Here is a 24,512-nt window from a genome sequence, read left to right on the forward strand (position 1 = left end):
ACTTAGAATGGGTTCCCCACCCACAAGTTGTTCCGCAAGCCGCAACCGCTACGGTATGCACAGCATAACCGTGGGGACTTAGAATGGGTTCCCCACCCACAAGTTGCTCCGCAAGATACAACTGCTACGGTAAGCGCATCCGTTGATGTACAAGAGGTGGAAATACAATTGACTATTCCGTCCCACTCCAGATCTTATGGTTAACACGGGTATTACGGCACAAGAATCACTGGCGACATTTGTTGTTTAATCCTAGATGGATATAAACCCTTGCAATGGAACCTCCACCATATCAACACAATCCATGGTTCCATTGCCCACCACATAGTCATATTCATAGTTATGAAAATAGTGGTTTTGCTTTTTATGCAATAGTGATAAACATAGTACTTTGCAAGTAATTTGGTAAAAATACTCAAATGACATGAGCAAGCGATGAACTTGCCTTTCTTGACTGCAAGATTATGCAGGCAAGGCCTTCGTTACGCAATAACTCCAAATTCTGAAATAGCATCATCGTCCGGTAAGGACGATGTTTAAAAGATTGACAAGGATGCAATAATGCATAAGAATGATATGCAATCGCTCTAAGCGTGACCTAACCCCAATGATTTAGGATCAGTGAGTTGTAATGATTGGTTTAGGGTGTGTTGCACTTTTAGAGTGATTCACATACAAGGTTCTTATTCAAGTGTGATTACTTGGTACTATAAACAGGTAGATAATAAAGCATAATAATTAGTTGAGCACACAAAGAATGATAATTGGCATAATATTAACAAGTAAAGAACAGTGGTCAGTTTAGTACTATATGGCATGGTTAATGATTAATTATCATATACTTTAAAAGAATAACTTTTGAAGAACATGTTCTTAAATAAAGAACAAGTATGATAATTAAGTTGATGGGGTTCTATGGTTGACTATGGTTTCATTTAGTTTACGGAGTAAGTATTTGATGGATCACAACCTAGTTGGATTCATCAGCTACTAGGCTTGTATTGTTGAATTAAGCCTAAATATTTTAATTACCAATAGTTGCTATCAAGGTGGCATACCTTGTTGGTGATAGTTGGCTAGGGTTTATAGGTTCTTATAAGCAGGGTTGGTGATGATTCCTTATTTTCTTCAAAAGAATAACTTTTGAAGAACATACTTCTTAAATAATAAGAAGTATTACAATTAAGGTTGAGGTTGTCTTGTATTAGCCATTGGATTCACTAAGTAAGGGATGGTGGTTTCCTAAATAGGATGTTAATAATTATCTCACACTAATAGGGTTTAGTGTGTATGGGATATGATGTCAATATTAGCATGGCTGCTATTGGAGTTCATCACAATGGTGTGATGCTATATAGGTATGAGTAAGGTTGATGGTTTTGACAGTAAAGGCTAGGTTTTAAACTTGGTTGATCCTACTGGATCAACTAGGTTTATGCATACATGTAATACTAAATTGCTAGTGATAGGGTTCTACATTTTATGTGGACATAGGTATGTCTTTTAGTTGCTAATGGTAGCTCTGTGATTTGAATCAAAGTACCATGATCACCTGTTCTAACCTTGGGTTTAGGTTAGAAGCAAATTAGGGTTCACATGTAATAATGGAACTAGGGTTCCTAGTAGAGTTAGGGTTTTTAATTGAATTATGGTTTTGGGTTTTACACATGAAATGATGAATTCCTGTTTCCCTACCATATGGAACTAGGGTTTTCTGGTTACCCTATAATTATTGGATTAATAACTTCATTAAGGAAATTGAAGTTATTAATAATTTTGAAATAAAAGAAATAATGTTGGATTAGGCATTTTATTATTTTTAATGAATTAATAATTAAGGTAATTATTAATTAGGGTTTAAATCCTTCTAATAAGGATTTAACAAATAATAAATAAAGGAAAATTAGTTTTAATATTTTCCTGATTTGTTTACTGGTTTTTATTAATTTTAGAAGTTTTTCTTAATTATTGAATTTTAATTGAATTTGGAATTAAAATTAAAAGCTTAAATAACAAGTATTAAATAATTGAACTTTTATTAAAAATAAGAATTCCATTTTATATTTTTATTGGATGGAGTTTTCTTTTTTAAGAATTTTAATATCTTATTTACATTTTTCTGACTTAATTTGAATTTTCTAGATTTATTGGAAGTTGCAGTAATTTACTGGAATTAAATTTAAAACAAGAAAATCACTAAAGCTACCTGGGTTAGAGCTACCCATGGCCACTGACTAGTGGGCCAGTGGCACGTCAGCTGCCACATGGTGCCGATGTGGCAGCCATGGGCTTCACCGGCGGGCAGTGGCGATGGTCGCCGGCGCTGGGCGTCACCCGCGGACAAACCAACCACTCCACGATACCCAGCATGACACGGCGAATCTAACAGTACCAGCGCCGCCCGCTAATGACCACCGGAGCTTGACCGGCGATGATGTGCTGCGGCGGCGGAGAAGGAACGGCGGCGAGACGGCACTACAGGGCATAATCGAGCAGTCCAGGGACACGGTGAGATGCGGAAGCTCACCAGGAGGCTGTAGGGCTTGATGGCGTGGCCGGAGGTGGTCCTAATCGACGGCAATCGTCGGATTTCTGGCGGTGTCCGGCGAAAGGGAACGACGGTTCTCCGGCGACTGAGAGCTTCCGAGCTCGATTCCTCTTGCCCAGTGAGCTTGTCGAGGGTGCTGATCATGATGGTGTCCACGGCGAGGTTTGGGGAGGCTCCGAACGGCGGCGATGGTCGGAGTTTGTGAGGTTAGGGTTTCGGCATTGGAGAAAATTAGAGAGAGGAGGAAGAACTCGCTGCGGGTGTTCATCCAGATGCTTTTATAGGGCGCCTGGACGCGCCTCGTCACACCGTCGGACGAGGAGGAGCTGCCACCGGCGAGTCGAAGCCGAGCACGGCTTCGTGCTGTCACCCCCGCGCGAGGAGAGGATGAGGACGACCTTCTCTGGATTTTTTTAACGAAGGGGTATACGGGCTCCTGCTGGGCTGGCGCTTGGGCTGCGTCGATGGGCTGCTGTTGGGCTTCCGCGGCCAGGTAAGGTCCAGGTGAGGCCTTTCTTCTTTTTCTCTTTTTCTGTTTTCATTTTCTGTTTTATAATTTACCAAATTGAACTCTGTTATCACCAGATTTTGGCCAAATCAGGAGGTGGGCCGTAAGAGAGATGGGCTTGGAAGATTACACGTAGAAGATCTCTGAAGCGGCCTTGCACGAGGAGTTTGGGCTCGATTGCCCGTGTATCTTTAATTATGGTAGATTGTATCTTAGATCAAAAGTTAGAGTTTGTATCGTACACGGTGGGGATTATTCCCACGTTAGAAAGTCCGCTGGACTATAAATATGTATCTAGGGTTCATGGAATAAAACAACAACACAACGTTCACCCCAAAACAAACCAATCTCGGCGCATCGCCAACTCCTTCATCTCGAGGGTTTCTATCAGGTAAGCGACATGCTGCCTAGATCGCATCTTGCGATCTAGGCAGCACAAGCCCCACGTTGTTCATGCGTTGCGCGTACTGAAGCGTCTTTGATGGCGCGCAATGTAGTTATCATAGATGTGTTAGGGTTAGCATAGCTCTTCGTATGAACATGCTTACGTAGTGCAACCCTTGCATGTCTAGCCGTCCTCACGCCTATCTCAGGCGTGGGGGCGGCACCCTGCTTGTTCATCATCTAGTAGATCTGATCCGTTACGATTGCTCCTTGCTCTGCAAGGATTAGTTTAATATCTGCAATAGTTAGGCCTTATGAAGGGGGGGAGGATCCAGCGGCACGTAGGGTGGCGTTCGCAAGTCCTAAACAGGATGTTCCGATGATCAACGTCATGTTGGTTGTGTGGCCTTGTTTAGGATCGGCTTACGAGCACCGTGCGTGGCCGCGAGGCCCAACCTGGAGTAGGATGATCCGATTATGCGGTGAAAACCCTAAATCATCGTAGATCTCATTAGCTATATCTTGATCAAGCAGGATCACCAAGTATTCGTGCACCCCGTACGAATCATGGGTGGATCGGCTCTTTGAGCCGATTCACAGGATAACCTGAGAGCCGATCGAGGCTCGTATTTAATGTTTACGTGTATGCCATGCAGGAATTAAGCGAGGCATCCCCATCACCTTCCTGACCAGGTATAGGTCAGGTGGCACGCCCTTGCACTTCGCATCGCCGCGTGTGACCAGAAGAGCATTGCGGGCCGTCGCTCGGAGGGGTCTCAGCCAGCCGCAGCTCTAGGCTCTTCCCGGCTCTACCGTGTTGATTCGCCGCTGCCCGCCGGTGGGTTTTGGCAGTCAACACATTCTGGCACGCCCGGTGGGACTAACTTCTACATCAACCGCATCGCCATCTACATCTGAGATGGCGGAAAGCACTCCGGTCAAGTACGAGGATCTGCCTGATGAGCTCAAGGAGAAACACGACGAGATCAAGGCAGCCCTCGAAGCCGAACTCATCGGCTCCTTTGAGAAGGCCCGTGCGCACGGTATCGAGCTCAATGAAAACACACGTCCGTTGCCTGGCGACAACATGGTGGATCTCAGCCACTCCATATGCAAGCCAGAGTTCCCCTTTGGTGTCAACATGGCAGGGCTTGCAAGCCGCCATGGCAAAGATGAAGCAGAAAGCAGCCACTCCCGTGGCAAGGATAAACACGAGGAAGATCCGCGCGACCGCCCCCGAGATGATGACAGACGGTACAAGAAAGATGAGGAAGTGAGAAGCGTGCGGTATCAACATCCACTTTCCGAGCATCTCCTCGACAAATATGAGCAACGGTACGACCGACGTTGGCGCTACGACGTAGATGATGAGAGAAATTGTCGGTCTGATGCAGAGGACCGGAGGTACCGTCAGCATGATAGAAACAACGACGGGTACAATCGTCACGTTGGAGGAAGGTCAAAGGGGCAAGATGACATGGATAGGCACTGGGACTGCCCTTTCTTCAAACATTGCTGGGACTCAGGAGTGAGCCGATTGCCAACAATCGAGAACTGCCCAGAATGCAAACAAAGAAAGAAGGATGCAGCTAACGTGTCCGTGTTCAAGCGTCTAGGGCCTCTCCCGCCTCGGGACAAGCGTGCTGAATCCACTCGGATGGAAGATCTCGAGGGACTAGAGGACGATGGTGAAGAAGATAAGTATCATCGGCCCAGGTGGTGCCCTGATGGGCTCAGCCGTTCCCAAAAACGAAGGGTTCAGCGTCTGCGTGGGCTGGAAGAAGGCTGAAGATTGTACCGCACACGTTGAGGAAGGCACGACCTGATCTGGCCGCCAGGATTGAGCGAACCCTGGACGAAGAAGGTCGGCCACAAAGAAAAGAGTGGCGCCCCAAGCAAAAGAAAGCCGATGAAGATACATCGGCTGGCACAAACATGGTCTTCATCCTTCCAACGGAGTTTAGTGCTCCAAGGTTATATGAAGCACCTGTGGCACAATCGGATCGCGGCCCACGGCCGGTCATCTTTGAAAAGCCACGAGAAAGAAGCTACAGACATCTGAAGGCCCTGTACTTGCGAGGTTACATCGATGGGAGGCCTGTAAATAAGATGCTGGTGGACACCGGAGCGGCAGTCAACATCATGCCATACTCTATGCTACGTCGGCTGGGACGCTCTAGCTCAGATCTAATCAAGACCAATGTGACATTGAGCGATTTCAACGGCCAAGCATCTGACGCACAAGGTGTTCTGAACGTGGATCTGACCGTAGGAAGGAAAACTATCCCTACAACGTTCTTCATCGTCGATAGCACGAGCACTTATGTCGTTCTCGCTAGGGAGAGATTGGATCCACGCCAACTCGCTGCATTCCCTCCACGATGCACCAATGCATAATACGGTGGGATGGAGATGAGGTAGAGGTCGTCCAGGCCGATGACTCAGCCGAAATTTCAACGGTGGCATGAACGCATGGGAAGCAGCAGGCCAAGAACCTCTCGGGTATCAATTTGGACGATCTGCGAGCGCATCGACGTGACGAAGGGAAGAGTTAAGCTGGTTTTATCCACCGGCCTCGACCATGTAGGCGAGGCAAAGCGATGAGCAAACGCGATGAGGCTGATCCTTGTGATCGGCCCCAAAAGTCTATGAAGGGACGTTACGAGAACCTTCGATCCGCTTCAATTGATATGGAGGCCGATTCCGGCAATCGGCCAGAATTATCTTTACCACATGTTACGCTTGTGCTCAACATCGATCTGCGGGCAGCGGCTACGTCGGCGGGTGAAAGCCAGCACGAATCCTTGCGGAGCCGACGTGCAAGTGCAGTGCCCTAGCTAATCATAAAGCCGACATCTGCAGTCACCTGGCAGATTCGGCTCGGGGGGCATATAGTCAGATGAGCATGTGCAGCAAACATGTGTACAATGAAACACTAGGGGCCGATTAGAGGAAAATCGGCCGGTAAAAAAAATTCACGAAAAGACGATGCATGGCCATCGACTCAAGAAGTATGACTGTGATAATTAGAGGATCAATGGAGCAGGAAGTGGATCTTCTCTTCAAAGGATCTCCGGGTTCTCTTTGCGAGTATTCGTGCCTGCAGTATCGGCCGGGGCAGTTTGAGGGTCATGACCCTGACCAACGACGAGAGCAAGTCAGGGTAAGGATGAGCCTAACAAAGGGAGCATATCTCTTTTAGGACCAGGAGAACAGCCGATGACGAAGCAATCGGGTCAGAATGCTTTTTGCCTAAGGCTTGGCCAAGGCTGTGACTTGGTAGCTGTCACTTCCAAGGGTTGTTACGTCCGGAGTTTTGGAGGGCATCAGAAATTCAAAGGCATCCTCGCCAGAAGTTACTTCGGCCTGCCAAAGATGACGAGCCGATCTGATCAGCCAGGCACAAGATGTAAGCTGGAGAAGCTCGGGGGGCAGCTCGCATGGAAATTGCTTCACTCTGAAGAACCGATTTTGTTGGAATCGGCTGATACTGCATCACGGGTTGGAGACCGAGGATGACCGACTTGGTCGGCTCACTGCTATTCTCGCCCCGACTGAGGCTCGGGGGGCAGCTTGCCCCGAAAGGTCCTTTGCTATAAGAAGCCGATTTTGCTGAAATCGGTTAGCTCTGCATCTCGATTTGACTTCGAGAAATGGTTGCTGTAAGAAAACAGAGCAGGATTGTAAAACGTCACTGCATACCATCACGAGGGAATTTGTGGACAAGTAATGCCTGTTCTGCAGAAGTGGCAGCTTCGGCATTGGAATTGATCCAGCAATAGTCCTAGGACTCTCCTGAAGGTAAAGAGGATCTGGAAGAGAAGGATGCGGCGGAAGAATGTCTGAAATTTATGGTTAATGAGGAGGCTGGGCATTATTTCAGGAGTTTTGCCGCTAAGTTTAACATGGTTATGGCTTGGCCCTGTTTGACCGGGAGTTTGAGTCCGGATGGATCTGTCTTGAAATTTATTGTGAGAGACCGATGCGTTGCCATCGGCTCATCGAGCATTGACCGAATTGACAGGCTAATTCGGCTGCACCCAGAGCTATTGTCATCAGCAGGGCTAGCTAACTTTGAAGTTAACTTGGAAGGATGATTGAATTAGCTTGTCTCGCTGGTCATTAAGCATTGGTTAGCAACCATCAAGGCCAGATGAGGAAAATCGGCTGAGTCGACATAAAGAACATCGGCACAATCAAAAGAAATTTTTCATTAATAATGGGATTTCTTACAAAGAGGAGCCGATTGTTCAGCAAAGGGGACAGATTGCTACTGCTAATCTTATGCTAGTAGGTCCCTATTCTAAGGACTGTTGCCGTCTTCGCCGTCGCTGAGGTAGCTGCCTTCATTGCTGCTGTCGATGAATCCCTCGGTGCTGCTACTGTAACCTTCAGCGGAGGCTTCTTCCTCGTCATCATCATCGTCCTCGTCTGACCAAGCCCAGCCCCGGATGCGTTTCGCCGGCGGTTCGTCGGAGGAGGTGTCGTCCTCCTGTTCCTTCTTCATGTCGGAGGAGATGTCTTCGTCTTCGACATCTTCTTCTTCTCTTTTGGTGACAGATGTGAATTTACCCCGAAAGGGAGGGTCGTCGTCGCCGCTCTCCAGTGCTCCGTCAACCAGGTACCGGAGGTCATCTTCCCCGTCTGTTAGGGGCATGGCCCCATCTGACCAGACGAGGTCCTCACCCTCCGGCACGAAGTCGAAGTCCCACTCCTGCTTGTCCCAATGTTTGGGAGCCCGGCGGTTGTACGCCTCCATCTTGTCGTGCTCTGGGACCAACTCGCTTGAGGAAGAGGATTGGAGAGAGACGGAAGACGAGGAAGAAGACGACATGGCTGAGGGAGAAGAGAGTTTTTGGGTGCCGACGGCTGGAACAGAGGAAGGGGATAAAGAGAGTTAATCAGTCGGCACGGTTAAATAATGAGAAGCCTGGTGGGAATTAATGCCCTTGCAGTTTCCGAGGAGGTGATGCCAGAGCTATCGAATTTTGCAGAGAAGCTGAGAAGGCAGGGCATAATGATAGCGGATACTGCAACGGCTCTGCTCTGCCACGACATGACCCTTCAGAGGAAAAACAGAGTGGTTTTGGAATTATCATTGCCAAAACCAGGGGGGCATGTGTTATCACCAGATTTTGGCCAAATCAGGAGGTGGGCCGTAAGAGAGATGGGCTTGGAAGATTACACGTAGAAGATCTCTGAAGCGGCCTTGCACGAGGAGTTTGGGCTCGATTGCCCGTGTATCTTTAATTATGGTAGATTGTATCTTAGATCAAAAGTTAGAGTTTGTATCGTACACGGTGGGGATTATTCCCACGTTAGAAAGTCCGCTGGACTATAAATATGTATCTAGGGTTCATGGAATAAAACAACAACACAACGTTCACCCCAAAACAAACCAATCTCGGCGCATCGCCAACTCCTTCATCTCGAGGGTTTCTATCAGGTAAGCGACATGCTGCCTAGATCGCATCTTGCGATCTAGGCAGCACAAGCCCCACGTTGTTCATGCGTTGCGCGTACTGAAGCGTCTTTGATGGCGCGCAACGTAGTTATCATAGATGTGTTAGGGTTAGCATAGCTCTTCGTATGAACATGCTTACGTAGTGCAACCCTTGCATGTCTAGCCGTCCTCACGCCTATCTCAGGCGTGGGGGCGGCACCCTGCTTGTTCATCATCTAGTAGATCTGATCCGTTACGATTGCTCCTTGCTCTGCAAGGATTAGTTTAATATCTGCAATAGTTAGGCCTTATGAAGGGGGGGAGGATCCAGCGGCACGTAGGGTGGCGTTCGCAAGTCCTAAACAGGATGTTCCGATGATCAACGTCATGTTGGTTGTGTGGCCTTGTTTAGGATCGGCTTACGAGCACCGTGCGTGGCCGCGAGGCCCAACCTGGAGTAGGATGATCCGATTATGCGGTGAAAACCCTAAATCATCGTAGATCTCATTAGCTATATCTTGATCAAGCAGGATCACCAAGTATTCGTGCACCCCGTACGAATCATGGGTGGATCGGCTCTTTGAGCCGATTCACAGGATAACCTGAGAGCCGATCGAGGCTCGTATTTAATGTTTACGTGTATGCCATGCAGGAATTAAGCGAGGCATCCCCATCACCTTCCTGACCAGGTATAGGTCAGGTGGCACGCCCTTGCACTTCGCATCGCCGCGTGTGACCAGAAGAGCATTGCGGGCCGTCGCTCGGAGGGGTCTCAGCCAGCCGCAGCTCTAGGCTCTTCCCGGCTCTACCGTGTTGATTCGCCGCTGCCCGCCGGTGGGTTTTGGCAGTCAACAAACTCATATTTGAATTCTATTATTTTTGGCTGGTGTCTCAATTGTGTTAATTCCTTTTGGATGTTGTGAAATGACTATTACACCCATAATCCATTTGAAACAAGTATCTTATAAAGCATTATATTACATACTTGTGTTTTATTCAAAATAGCAAATGAGCATGATTTTATATCCTTATTTTATTTTTATGTTTTTCTTGTGGATCAATCTATTTGAAGTATGAGAGTTGGTAAGTCCAGCTTAAGGTATTGTAGAGTTTATTATTAGGACTTGTTATCTTATTTAAGAAGTTGGTTGTTCACATATGATTTTATGTGAGTATCAATCTGTTAGGGTTTTTTATGATGTCTATTACAACCCCCTTATTAAAGATAATATTAACATTATATTTGAAAGGATCTAAGTAGATATTGGTTCCATCATAATTGATCTTGGTTACAAAGATAAATGGTTGATCACTACTTATGTGGTTTTAATTATGGGACTTAGCATTAGGTGGCTCTTATGTCTTATAATTGAAGCATAGGATTTAATCAATGAACCATTAGGGTTCTAGTCATATTCACATAATGACACATTGTTTGAATCTGAACTAAGGTTTAGGTTTTTTTAGTTATGATCACCCAAGTGATGCATAAACTAGGGTTGAGGTTTAATTCTAGGTTGTGAGATGAGATGACACCATATTGCATGAGCTAGGGTTAATCTCCCCTAACCATGATAAGGTGATGGCTTAATTAACATTTTATGTTCTCCTCTAGTTACTATGATATTGAGAATTAGTTTTATCTTCTACCAATTGGCTTCTATTATTAACCTCAATTTATCATTTAAGTAACTACATTGGTTATAGTTCTTTTTATAGTTAACTTTGGTCATATGGATATATGGTTTCTCACCATATAAAGTATAGTGTTTAACTCTAAGGTTTTCTTAGGTTCATTAATTTATGAAATATAGATATGGTAGGATTCTATTTGTGATCACCAAGTGGTTCACAAATAAAGGTTGGGATATAAGTCTAGGATTGCTTACTAGTGATCTCCCCATGATTTCATGTGATGAATAATATCTACTGATCATATAAGTGTGAGCATTTGGATTATACTCCTATTTCTCCAAAGCAGGGTCATGGATTAGGCATGATCCACTTGTTCTAAATATCCTTACCTCAAGTTCTTAGGGTTTATGATCATTACCCAATTTTGGTAATGATCAAAGGTTTGGTTACCTAAGGTATCTTTCATGATCTAAGTTTCTCACTTCTAAGATCAAGTATTGTCTTGATCACCTAGGGTATAATATCTCTCTTATAGTATCTTGGTTGGACATGGTTATGGTGGTCTCAACAGATTATATCCTAGGAGAATGCCTGAGATATCAACTTAGGGTTCTCTCAAGAAATGACAGTTTAACCTTTTGGATATTTGAATAGATCTCTCCCTTAGAACCAAGTGTTTCCTCAACTAACTTGAGTGTAACACCAGATCTTGAGTTCTCTCATACAGGAATAGTTATTCTAGGGTTTATGGTATACTCCTAATATTTATTTAGGTAGCTTAGCTAAAGATTCAATTGTCTGACTTAGTTGGAGTAATCTCTTCCTTACTTCATCAATTCATGGATATGGTATTATTTCATGTGGTATTAGGTTATCTCACCACTCCAAGGGAAATGGTTTACCACCTAATACTTTAGTTCAATGGTTGTCCTTTATTCTTAAATAGGTAAAGCTATGTTTTGTATGATTGGTCTCTCTCATTTTGGAAAGGATTTTAATACTAACTTAAGGTTAGGCTCCATAGGGATTGATGTGATCATCAATATCTATGTTTAACATAAATGGTTTCTCTCTCTAGGAATGTCTTGCATAATATCCTAGGGTTCCTCTTAAAGATGATGATTTGAATACTTGGATGTATATCCAAGGTTTAGCTCAAGGTTTGTTAATGCTTCTCTAATAATTATAATAGAACTCTCACCTCTCTAGGTCTGATGCAAAACTATTTAGAATAGAGAAGAATATATACTTCTAAAGTTGATCTCCTTATCTTGTTTCCCAGATTGAAATAGAATGAATACCATGAGGTTCAGGGTAGGATCAAGGATTAGTTTAAGACATGGAGAAGATAAGTGAAGAATAGTTTCTCCAATTATTGTTACTTGATTTCCAATTGAATAGAGGTTCATATGCTATGTCAAGGTTTACCATACTATGATCTGTTTTGAGATCAAGCAATTGATCATTTAGTAAAGTGTTGTTGTGTTGATTATTAGTTCCATTTGATCTAACCCCTTAGATCATATCATCTCTACCCAAAACAAGGTTTTAGCAAAGTCACTTTGAGGTTTATAGCGCTTGACTTTGGTAGCTACTTCAATTCCACCAAGATCAAGTGAAACTTCAGTTACTGTGACTGTTTTACTTTAAAGCACGAAAATTCCCCAGATTTTCTATGCATGAATGCAATGCACACATCTGTTTCCTCTATTTTTGTAACCCCATTACCTGGGATATTACATGGAGGTACTCGATTGTAGCTCTCACTCCCATCGGTTCCCCTAGGAGATGCAATGGGAGATTTGATAGTGTTTAAGTTATCACCTTCCACGGGTTTGGTAGATGAGGGTAGGTCCGAAGCCTCTCCCTTATCTAACGCACCCGTGTCTTTTACCTCTACACTAGGAGCCTTGGGAAGGGCCGGAGCCAAAAGCTCGGCAATCATCTTTTTCATGCTTTCCATTTGGGCTTCCACGGAGGACTTCAATGAATTGAAGTCTTCCACGGAGACCATCTTGGCGGCCCCTTCCGAGGACTCCTCGTCCGGCATACTCTTAGGCGGTTAAGCCCGAAATAAGAGCCGAGGCTCTGATACCAATTGAAAGGATCGTATGCCGCACCTAGGGGGGGGGGGGTGAATAGGTGCTAACCAATTTTTAGTTCTTTTTCAATTTAGGCTTGACACAAAAGGTAAATTCTCTAGATATGCAACTAAGTGAATTTACCTATATGACAAGGTTATCAACTAGGCAAGATATAGCTACGCAATATATAAGAGATAGAGTGGGATAGAGGTAACCGAGAGTGGAGCACGCGATGACACGGAGATGATTCCCGTAGTTCCCTTCCTTTGCAAGAAGATACGTCTACGTTTGGAGGAGTGTGGTTGCTACGAAAGCCAAACCAACAGCCACGAAGGCTTCACTCAGATCTCCGGTGAGCAACGCCACGAAGGCCTAGCCCACTTCCACTAAGGGATTTCCTCGAGGCGGAAACCGGGCCTTTACAAGGTTCTTGGGGCACACATCCACAACCAAATTGGAGGCTCCCAAATCTGTTACAACACAACAATCAACAACAATACATCAACACAAATCAACTAGGGAACCAAATAGGAACACTAGCATGAGATCCCTCAAACAAGAGAGGGGGAAATGAAGAACGCTTCGGTGAGGATGTAGATCGGTGTCTTCTCCTTCGAATCTCCAAAGATCAAGAGATTTGGTTGGGGGAGGAAGGAGATCTTGTAAATCTTGACTTTCTTGAGGTGGCTCTAATGGAGGTGGCTTGGCAGATTTCTTGTGTAATGATTGAGCAAGCAACCAAGGTAGAAGAAGGGGGGTATTTATACCTCCCCTCAAAATCGAGCCGTTGCTGCTTCCGGGGGGCCGGATAATCCGGCCTAAGTAAGGGCCGGATAATCCGCCCCCCCCGGATAATCCGGCCATCGGGACAAAAGAGTGACAATATCCGGCCAAATGTCCGGCCCTATGCCAGAGAAGCTTTTCTTCCAGTCCTTAGCCAAAAACGGGGGGGCCGGATATTTCCAAAATATCCGGCCCGGATAATCCGGCCCTGGTACAATACCGGGACATTATCCGGGCAAATGTCCGGCCCCCATACTGAGCCGCATTTCCTCGAAGACTTAGCCAAAACCAGGGGGCCGGATATTTCAACAATATCCGGCCCGGATTATCCGGCCTGGCCAACTTTTTCTGAATTCTTTTGACAGACGATCAAATCCAACACACATGAATAAATATCTATGTAATCCCTGTACCACTTAAACAAACATTAGTGTATCATATATATTGACATCAAACACACAAAACATAATGTGAGAGATGTTCTTTCAGTGGCAACGCATGGGCATTCAACTATTATAAATAAAGAACCAACCAACGGCCAAATTGATACAAGGTGGTGAGAAAACTCTCTTACTGAGCAAGATAAAAAAGGACAAAATAGAGGGGAGCAAACGCCCACACACCAAGTTGAGCATGTAAACTTTTTTTTTTTGAACAACGAGCAAGTAAACTGAAGCCACCAAATCTAGCACTAGGACACCTGGACTACCAAGCTGGAACGAAACCTCGCTTTCTGAGAAACCATCGGACAACGTTCAACCAAACCAACCAAGCCATTGTGAGATATATGAGAACACATGCACACAATATCAGCCATGCTACGAAGTTGATTACTATATATAGGTCTAAATTTATTAGGACGTGGCAACGCACGGGCATTCAACTAGTAGTTTCTAATACCTTACACATCAGAAGAGGGAGAAATCATGGACATGACACGATGAAGTTTCATGTGAAGCATGTAAATAATGGTACAATCATTTTTACATTAAATTTGGGAGATTATGTTGTCGATAACAACTTGCAGAATGATATGTTTGCGCCTTCAAGTTGAAAGTGGTGCGATGCGTAACGTCTAATGTTGGCGGGTTACGCGGCTACTCCATCCGTCCACAAAAAAAATAGTGCCTCTAGCTTTATTTCATGTCGAACTTCTTATAATTTGATGAATTACTTAGAAAAAATAGCAACATTTATAATATTAAATTAGTATCACTGAAATCGGTCTTATAATGAAGTTCCATAAGGCTGGCCATAATAGGTAGTAATATAGTAGTATCATGTATTATGCGTATGATACTCTCTCGATAATGCATGGTACGATAGAGTAGCATCATAGCCTCAGTATATTTACTGGGTTGTAGAATCTCAATACAAAATTGTGTACAAGATCAAAATTTAAACAATGAACTTGGTATAAAGGTTAAATAATTTAACCAATCACTTAAGAAAAATCAACACAATCTATACCACTAAATTGGTATTACTAGATCTTAAAATAAAGTTTCATAATATTCTAATTTAATATGATATATTGCTATACTATTCTATTAAGTTGGTCAACTTAATATAAAAACTCGTGTATCATGGAGTACACTTTTTTGACAATTAATACCATATATATTCACAATAATAAATAGTACGTGGTAGACATACATGAGCCGTCTTCAACTATTACAAAATAATAAAGTCTGAAAGAAACGAGCAAATCTTCGAAGTCTTCAAACTCTTTCTTCTTCCATGACGTGATATTATACTTTTTCGAAGGCAGCCAAAAATAGGTACTAAATCATAGATTTGTAAATACCGACGAAGATTCTCTCATAATTTGAGCCGTGATATCAAGACTACATGCACGCGTCCAACCATTGAAGTAGTCAATCAACATCGGTAAGAGTACCAACACTAGTATGATAGGAAAAAAATAACCGAACAACTTCGTCGAAGTCGCTGGAGAGCCGAGAGCACGAATCAGCACCATCAAGCAGAACGTAGCAGCCGAGACAAATATTACGAGGATAATCCTCCTGGTGATAACCATGAGAAAAGATAAAAAAAAAACAATCTAGTGAAGTAAAACCCGAAGGACCATATCTAGAGACTTGTAATCTTTCAGCACTATCATTGACGCCGGAAAGAAGATCTCCTCGTCGAACGAAGGGCCAAAGATCATTTATTGTAGACAATGCCATCTCTATTGAGGCGGAGGCAAAAAAGAAGACGACTATCAAAACCATAATCTAATATATAAAAAGGCTATTTTTATTTAGAACTTCACACATAAATCAGATTGCTCACCCCGGCGAGACCGGCTGGAGGAGGAGTACCGTCTACGGAGGATGCGAAGGTGGGTGGTAGGCATAGGTTTTGTTTGGTTTTTGGCAGAGCTGATAGAAAAGATGGTACTTGTTTAGTGAGACTGACAAAACACACCTGTGTGTCACCGGACCATCGCCGTCGGCCGCGTGGAAGGCCACGTGAACAACATTGTCCTCATATGGAGTGGACAAGGAAACCAGTAGCTGCTGCGAAAAACCTATCCGTAAAACGGATTGATTACGGTAGCGACGTAGCGGCAACTAGTACATTTATCACTCCAAGTAGCGATCACGTTCTTCTAGCGACCAAGCAGGGCCCACCGCGGCAGGGCCAGGCGCGCGCAAACTGCCGAGTTTCATTCCACACACTTCCCATCCTCCTCTGATCCCGCGCCACGCCATTCCACGCTCCTCGGTTCTTGGCCGGCCCGCCCGATCCGATCCCCAGCCCAGCCATGGCGCTCCACCTCGTCCCCGCTCCAAGCATTGCCCTCCTCGCCGCGCCGGGCGGCGCCAGGGCCGGATCAGTGGCCCCGCGGCCGGCTTCTTGGGTTCACGCCGCCTCCTCCTCCTCTTCGAGCACGCGTAGGAGGAGGAGGAGGCTGGGCGTCGCGCTGGCTATGGCGGGCGGGGAGAAGGAGGAGGAGGAGCCCACGGCCTCTGCGGCGGCGGCTGGGGGCAGGATGAACCTCAACGAGTACATGGTCGCCGTCGACCGCCCGCTCGGCCTCCGCTTCGCGCTTGCCGTCGACGGCCGCGTCTTCGTGCACTCCCTCAAGCGCGGGGTAAAACTGTACCTCAGTTCTGCTGCTCGCTGTGCTTCAGTTCTGCTGCTCACAGTGTTTTTCACAGGGGAATGCGGAGAAGTCACGGATTATAATGGTTGGGGATACGCTCAAGAAGGCAGGCAATGGCCAGAATGAGGGGCTCCTTAACATCAAAGACCTAGGTGACACGGAGTATGGCACTAGTAAAGTTTCTATAGATGAAACAAGAGTATTCCTTTGTTTGATCTTCCTTTTTTCTTTCTTCTTCTGAGTACCATATACAAATCATCATTGTGACAGAAATGTGGTATTTCTTGTTAGCCATGCTATGCTCTATACATATTGCAACCTAGCTACAACTAAAGTGTGTGCTGTGAATTGATATTGTATGGCATCTCAAAATCATGTAATATATGATATAAAGAGGCGCAGGTTAACCATAGTATATTTGTAAAATTATCTTCAAATGATGTGCCAAAAAATAGCAATACAGTAGTCTACCCGTACCCAAACCATTCCATCAATACACTGTTGGAACTAGGATGCTACTAGCTAGTGAGAACTCTTGGAAGTTGGAACTTGTAATTATCCACCTTTTCATATGTTCTCTGTAACGTATCCGCAGGTTGGCGCTAAAGGACAAGTCGGGACCATGCAATCTTATCCTTGAAAGGCCATTTGCTCCTTATCCAATACATCAGTTGCATCAGAATGAAGATTATCATATCCTATTTAATAGAGGGAGGGTTTCTCTAGCTGCCTGGAATAGTGCTTTGTTGTCCTCAAAGCTCAGTGCCTCTTCTCCAGGGAATGGGAACTCTGGATTTGCTATATTTTCCCCAAGGCTGCTAAGTTCTCATGGATGGGCGCTTTTATCTAGTGAGAAAGATGGACTCAATAGGAGGAGCACCAACCTTGCAAATCGGATAACTGAGATTGTTGGATTCTACTCTGATGAGGATGATATGGATGCTGAATGGGCACATGGTAGTTTTCCTTTGGAGGAGTACATTAAAGCCCTAGACCGTGCTAAGGGCGAACTCTACTATAATCATTCACTTGGTATGCAATACAGCAAGGTTGGTAGATTCCTCTTCTTACTTTTCTATATATACATGGTAGATTCCTACATGAAGGTGCTGTCCATATCCTTTCACAACTTATTATATCCATTTGAATATCTGATGTATTCTTCTAACAGATTACTGAACAAATATTTGTTGGATCATGCATACAAACAGAAAAGGATGTGAAGATGTTGTCAGAAACTGTGGTAGGTTTCTTAGATATTACAATGAGCAGAAACCTTATTTATTCAGTTTGTAGGACTTTTACACTTCAGTTAAGTTTTCTGATATTTCAAAAGGCTTCAGGGTATTACTGCTGTCCTGAATTTCCAAAGTGAAAGTGAGCGCACTAATTGGGGAATCAATTCCGAGGCGATCAACAATTCTTGTCGTCAGAATAACATCTTGATGATTAACTATCCTATACGGTAGGGTTCCTTTTCTTCTCACCAGAATGAAAAACCTAGAGTGCCTTAGTAGAAATATTGGAAGTGCTTTAATCTGTTATCATTTGTCTCAGTGATTGCGTTAGCCTTTTTTGTTTGTAAAAATAGATTTATTTATTCTTTGGGGTGTAGCCACAGTAAAGTAGGGCTTGACTGCCAAAGTGGACCATGGAGTTTATTGTGGAGTTTAATTATACAGTAATATAGATACTGGCTGGTATAGCACAAGATGTTCGATGAGTACTCTTGTTATTTTCTGTTTAAGAAATGCACGTCACCGATGTATGCTCGCTACTTTCAGTGCAATCTGATTTTCGTTCAACTTAATACACCCTTTCTTTTCTTTATTTTTTTCAGAGAGGTTGATTCCATGGACCTGAGAAAGAAGCTTCCTTTTTGTGTTGGTCTTCTTTTGCGCCTTATAAGGAAGAACTACCGTATATATGTGACTTGTACCACTGGATATGATAGATCACCAGCATGTGTGATTGCATATCTACATTGGGTTCAAGATACACCGCTTCACATTGCTTACAAGTTTATCACTGGGTTGCACTCGTGTAGACCTGACAGGTAGTTCTAGTTGACAAAGTTCTCCTAGTTTTCTGGAAATGAGCCAACAGAAAAATGAGTTAGGTTGTTATCAGAGATGTTGTCGTGGTTGCTGTTTTGGGGGATTGATTTTTCTTTAAATATGCAGAGCTGCAATTGTTTGGGCAACTTGGGATCTCATTGCCTTAGTTGAAAATGGAAAACATGATGGTACTCCTACACATTCAGTGTGCTTTGTTTGGAACAGCGGTCGGGAGGTAAGTTTGGTTTATAGCAGAATGTATCACTGAGCCTTTTCGGTGTAAAAATCATTGTAGTTATGTTGATCTTCATAATCGCTAACCTGACGGAGTTGAATGTCACACATTTTCTCCAGGGCGAGGATGTGGAATTGGTGGGAGACTTTACAAGTAACTGGAAAGACAAATTGAAGTGTAACCACCAGGGCGGGTCCAGATATGAAGCTGAAGTTCGACTTCGACATGGAAAGTAAGTTGTCAATTCTTTTATTCTGAAAAATGTCAGGGACAAGATTCATGTGTGCCTTGGGAGTTCATTGTTGGATGACAATAATACGTATTTACATCTTTCTAATCATTCCAACAACTGATCAATTTTCTTCTGATGCTTATCGAGTTATCTGCAACTTATCCCGTACTGGTTCAGGTACTATTACAAGTTCATAGTTGGGGGTAACTGGAGGCACTCTACTTCATTGCCATCAGAGACAGATGAACATGGAAACGTCAACAACGTGATCAGAGTTGGTGATATCGCCCGGATTCGTCCGGCTCCTAGCCAATTGCAGATAAGGGTAAGCAAGCCCACTGACTCCAGTGGATTCAATCAATTTTATAGCTATGTCCAAGTGTCCAACTACCTATATGTATGCTAAGTAGGCAGATATTCTTATAGATCCACTTGCTGTTATCTGCTTTTGAAGCAAGTATAGCCAACTACAATATGATAAAATGTCTTATCATGGCAGGATCCATCTGTTGTCAAGGTCATAGAGAGGGCACTGACTGAGGACGAGAGGTTTTCACTGGCATTTGCAGCACGCCGCATGGCATTTGCAATCTGCCCAATCAGATTGTCTCCCAAGCAGTAAATATGTCACTAAATCCCAACCGAATTCCCGATGGAGAATTGGAAATTCTGTAGTTAGCTACATAGAACACAGAGCAATCTCCCTGTATTGTATGTTTCTTCGAATCAAACTGCACACCTATCAGTGGTTCGGCGCAATGTATACCCTCTATGAGAAATGAACTTTACTGTAGCCTATTTGATACACTCCATACGCTCACAGTGGCTCTCACATGTTCAAGGAGCAGTTCCTGCCATTTACAGGTCTCATGGAATCGGTGAAATAACTACTTTGCCAGTGGCTCTCCCAGTCTCAAGATAAGAAAATGCCTCCACAACCTGGGAGAATGGGAACGGCCCCTTTGGGTCAACGATTGGCTTCACCTTCCCGGACTCGAGGTAAGGGTTGAGCTTCGTCAAGACAGAGCCATCAGAGGTCACCACGAAGCGGAACCCTGGCGGAGCGACCGCGCCGGTGAGGACAACTACACTGCCTCCTTCCTTCACCACCTTGACGGCCTTGTCACCCTGACCTGAAACGCAAAATTGTGCAGCATTATGGTAAACTGATGAGTACTAGGAGTGTTTTGTCAGTCTTTCAGTGGCGAACTTACCGACTGCGTCGAACACAACATCATACTTCTCGGGCAATTCTTCGAAGTTTTCCTTGGTGTAGTCGATGGCCACATCGGCTCCTAGGCTTTTCAGAAGCTCGAGCTTTGGGGTGCTAGCTGTAGCCGCCACCTTGGATGCGCCAAAAACTTGTTTTGCCAGCTTCATTGCGCATCATCAGGAGCAAAACCAGTGTCAAAATTTGATGCCTGCAAACACATCTTCGGACTGAACTGAAGCAGGAGCAATGTCAATGTCTGACCTGGATGACAAGGGACCCTACTCCACCGGCGCCACCCAGCACGAGGATGGACTTCCCGGCCGAGAAGCCAGCCCTCTCGAGGCCTTCATGGGCGGTCTCGATGGCGAGCGGCAGACCTGCTGCCTGTGCAAAGTCGATGTTCTTGGGCTTGACAGCAACCAGCTTCTCCTCGACGGCGGTGTACTCTGCCAATGAACCGTACTGCTTGGGGCCCTCCAGGACCTTCTCGCTGATGTGGCCGTACACCTCGTCGCCTTCCTTGAGGTTCTTCACCTGGCTGCCGACCTTGACGACGACGCCGGCCATGTCGTACCCTGGCACAGTCTACAGATCAACGACTCGACTGATCAGGTGAGGTGTTAGCTAGGAAATGCTGAAGGAAGTGAAATTACGGAATTGCAAGCAACGCCAGAGCTCACCGGGAGTGGGGAGTCGGTGGCCTTGAACTTGCCCATACGCCGCTTGGAGTCCACGGGGTTGAGCGCCGCCGCCGCTACCCTGACCAGCACCTGGTCCTCGCCCACCGGTGGCACCGACACGGCCTCGTCGAGCTTGAGCACGCCGGCGTCTCCGTACTCGTCGTAGGCCCACGCCTTCATCTTCTCGGGCACCTCCGTCGCCGCCGCGGCCACCGCCGGGGACGACGACGCCGGTGTCACCACGCACCGGGCCGACCCATCGCCCTGCACGGATCTTCTTGCGGTGGCAGCACTCGTCCTAGCTCCCGTAACCGAGGAGAGGAGGAGCCGAGATTGCGTCGTTGGACGTGGGAAGAGCGATCGGGGGCACGGATTCGTAAGGATCGAGGAAGAGAGGAAAGCTTGCATCTTCGCAATCTTTTCTATGTTTCCTCTGGTTTCGTGTTCCTCGTTTGTGTCTGTGCTCCTGCGATTGCTGAGCTTAGTTATCCGTTGTGGCAGCTGGGAGTGGCGGGGAATGGCTCTGGGAGATAAAAGGCGGGGACTTGGTGCAGACTGCAGACGGATCTTGTTGAGATCCGTGCTCGTGATCCAAGAATGGGTTTGGAGAACGTTCCGCTGGTTGTCTTCTTCCTTGGGATCTTGTGGTGACGTATGTACCAGAGATGATTCCAGGAGGCCGTTTGGAAGCGGCCGGTTTCTTGGCCAAACTTGCTTGGTTACATAGGAGGGCGTTTTACAACCCCTTTCTCTAAACTTAGAGCAAACTTAGTCAAACTCAAACACAAGGACGGTTGAGATCGCTCAATAGCCTTTGTTATTAATATTACACAGGTGTACGCAGCCCTATACAAAACTTATATGATCTAACTAAATTGTACAAATATGTAGCATACATATAGGTAGGAGTATGTATGTACGACGGCTCATTGGTGGCGAGTCCTCCGAGCAGGGACAATCGTGGCTGGCTGGCGAGAGGGACGGTAAGACGGTGTTGGCTAGCCAGAAGGCACTGCAAGACGACATTGGCTGACACGAGCCTCACGCAATTCCTCACATGTGTGTGCCGGCATGGTTGGAGGTCATGAGGAGGCGCAATGAGAGGCATGGTTGGAGGTCACGAGGAGGCGCAATGAGAGGCCGCACGGCCGGACAATCCAATCGTGTTGGGAGTGTATTGTGGTTCCCGCGTCGGACTGTCTTATGGCATCCACGCCGGACTGTCTTTCATCGACCAAACTGTCTTGCGGTGCCATGCCGAACTGTCTTGTGATGACCGGGCCGGGCTGTTTTGTGACGGCCAGACTATCTTACGATTCTTTGCTGGACTGTCTTGATGCGGGGTTGTACCACTCGTGTGGAGTAAAGGCTGAAAAGTATGTATGCCTATAAGTGGGCGTACCGGATTTTGGATATGGGTTTGAACATAAGCTTGGTTGAGTTTGGAGGAGGGGCACTGGAGCAAGCCCCATATAGTAGAACGTCGTGTTTTCTCTTTCATAATTATCGGCCACCATTTTCCCACTTCATAACACAAGGAGCATTATTGGACGAGGTTAATGTCAAACATCCCGCTAGAGTTAGTATTCATGTTTCACTTTATTAATGCGCACGTATGTCTATTTCTGGTTATGTGGTGTGGTGTCGAAGATTATTTAATAACCTATTTAGTTAGTAAAAAATATATTCTTTTTTAGAATATATAGTTCTAGTAGGTGTATCACATAACATAGATGAGGTGCCAAGCAACAAGTTTGCAACACCGATAAGAGTTCAACTTTTTTCGATAAAGGACACTTTATTACTCGAAATATCAAGCATTACACCCAACCTCTGCATAGTTAAGATGCACACAACTGTTTATGAATCCAGTATCCAAACATAAACGAGTACGTAAAGGATAAAAGGAAAAAAAGCCAACTAGTCGACAACTCCATTGACTTTATCATACGGTTATGCAACCACCCCATGTTGGGTAATAAAGTCCTTGGCCGTATTCTCCAATCGTGTAGACACCTCCGTAAATAGGTCTCGGTCCTCGAAACGTTGAAGTTGTGACCATGAACGGAGAATAGTTGTACATATGTAGATAACCTACATAATAGAAGAATTTTTGTCATTAAAAACTTTGTCGTTTCTACACAGTCAAAGCGACCATACAACTGCAATCGTTCCCACTCGGATAATCGTTTTATACCTTGAATCCACCCCATTTAACCAATTGAAAAATATATTGGTAGTACTACGTGGTGGGTACCGGGTAGAACATATCTGAATGATTGACCATATAGATATAGCAACCCGACAGTTGAAAAAAAGGTGTTTTATTGCCTCTTCTTCGTGACATAACACACATTGCAACCCTGCCAGTTGCGTTTTGCAAGGTTATATTTAGTAAGAATCACACCTCGACGGAGATACCATGCGAAGAACTTAGTTTTTAATGGTATCTTCATCTTCCAGATGGACTTATTATTTAAAATCGGTTGGGTAGGAATGCAAAGGGCTTTGTACATTGAGGCTATCGAGAATACACCATTCTTGGTAAGACTCTAACGGAATTCATCGGTCCCCATAGATAACTGTATTGAATCTAACCGCTGAAGCAGTTCGTTCCAAGAGTATAGGCGGGGACCAATAAGATCATGTCTGAACGTTACCGAGGGTGGAGAAGATTCCATCACCTTCTGCAAGGTGTTCCTTTTATAACGAACAATATTGTACAAGGTTGGATACTGTTCGCGGAGAGTAGTTGTTCTCAACCATTGATCCTCCCAAAAACGTATCTCCGCCCCATTCCTAATGGAGAAGGAGCCAAACGGAAAAAATATTTCTTTTGGTATGAACAATTTTGCCATGATGCCAGCCCAGAAGTGTGAATCCCCCAGTTTTCAAATAACCTGGGATATCGTCTTTGAGCCTACATAATTTTTCCGTAGCGGTTGTTGCCATACACCGTCCTCCGTTAATAACCTGGCCAGCCATTTTCCTAGCAAGGCCTTGTTTTTAACTTCTAGATCGTGAAAACATGTCCACCTTGATCTTTTGAACGGCATACAACACTCCATTTTGTCAACCGATATTTTTTCTTTTCACTATCCTCTTGCCAAAAGATTCTTGATCTGAAGTAATCCAATCGGTGCAAGACTCCTTTGGGCAACTGGAAGAAAGAGATCATATTCAGTACCATATTTGTAAGTACTAAATTTATGAGGACTAATCTTTCCCCAAGGGATATGAGCTTTCCTTTCTAACTAGTAAGGTGTTTCTGAAGTCGTTCTTCGACGATTTTCCATTCAGCCAGAGTTAGTCTCCGATGATGAATCAGAATACCAAGATAGCTAATCTTTCTATTCTTAATAGGTGATCCCATTTTTCCGCACATGCAAGGTATCCACCTCATCATATATCTACAAGCAATCCTAGACTGCCACCTCAGCAGTCTTGCCACTTGGTGAATGACACCTCAGCCCACCCCAGCCTGCCCGATTGATCTCCTCTTAAAGCTAGCTCATGCAGTTCTTAAATTTTGCTTAACATCTGTTTGCCTCCCTCCGTTGTTTCTCCTTACGTTACTTTACTGCGACACAAAACC

At 45.0% G+C, this 24,512-nt stretch overlaps 2 protein-coding genes across 2 annotated transcripts; one reads left to right on the top strand and one right to left on the bottom strand.

The window, feature by feature from the left end:
* Window positions 1-16,105: 16,105 nt before the first annotated feature.
* On the top strand, window positions 16,106-19,831 carry LOC127300883 (phosphoglucan phosphatase LSF1, chloroplastic). The gene is made up of 10 exons (XM_051331081.2): window positions 16,106-16,488; window positions 16,556-16,662; window positions 17,096-17,549; window positions 17,672-17,743; window positions 17,844-17,965; window positions 18,341-18,556; window positions 18,684-18,792; window positions 18,912-19,024; window positions 19,202-19,349; window positions 19,524-19,831. Exons 1-10 carry the CDS (start codon window positions 16,159-16,161, stop codon window positions 19,644-19,646), a joined length of 1,794 nt encoding a protein of 597 aa, XP_051187041.1. The 5' UTR covers window positions 16,106-16,158; the 3' UTR covers window positions 19,647-19,831.
* LOC127300884 (2-methylene-furan-3-one reductase) lies at window positions 19,711-21,442 on the bottom strand. Its single transcript, XM_051331082.1, has 4 exons — window positions 20,918-21,442; window positions 20,499-20,822; window positions 20,239-20,398; window positions 19,711-20,157 (listed from the first exon to the last, which is right to left on the bottom strand). The coding sequence occupies exons 1-4, from the start codon at window positions 21,323-21,325 to the stop codon at window positions 19,892-19,894; spliced, it is 1,158 nt and encodes a 385-aa protein (XP_051187042.1). The 5' UTR covers window positions 21,326-21,442; the 3' UTR covers window positions 19,711-19,891.
* Between the last annotated feature and the right edge of the window lie 3,070 nt (window positions 21,443-24,512).

The sequence above is a fragment of the Lolium perenne genome, chromosome 7 (genome assembly GCF_019359855.2).
Source record: "Lolium perenne isolate Kyuss_39 chromosome 7, Kyuss_2.0, whole genome shotgun sequence".
In the NCBI taxonomy this organism is placed as follows: domain Eukaryota; kingdom Viridiplantae; phylum Streptophyta; class Magnoliopsida; order Poales; family Poaceae; genus Lolium; species Lolium perenne.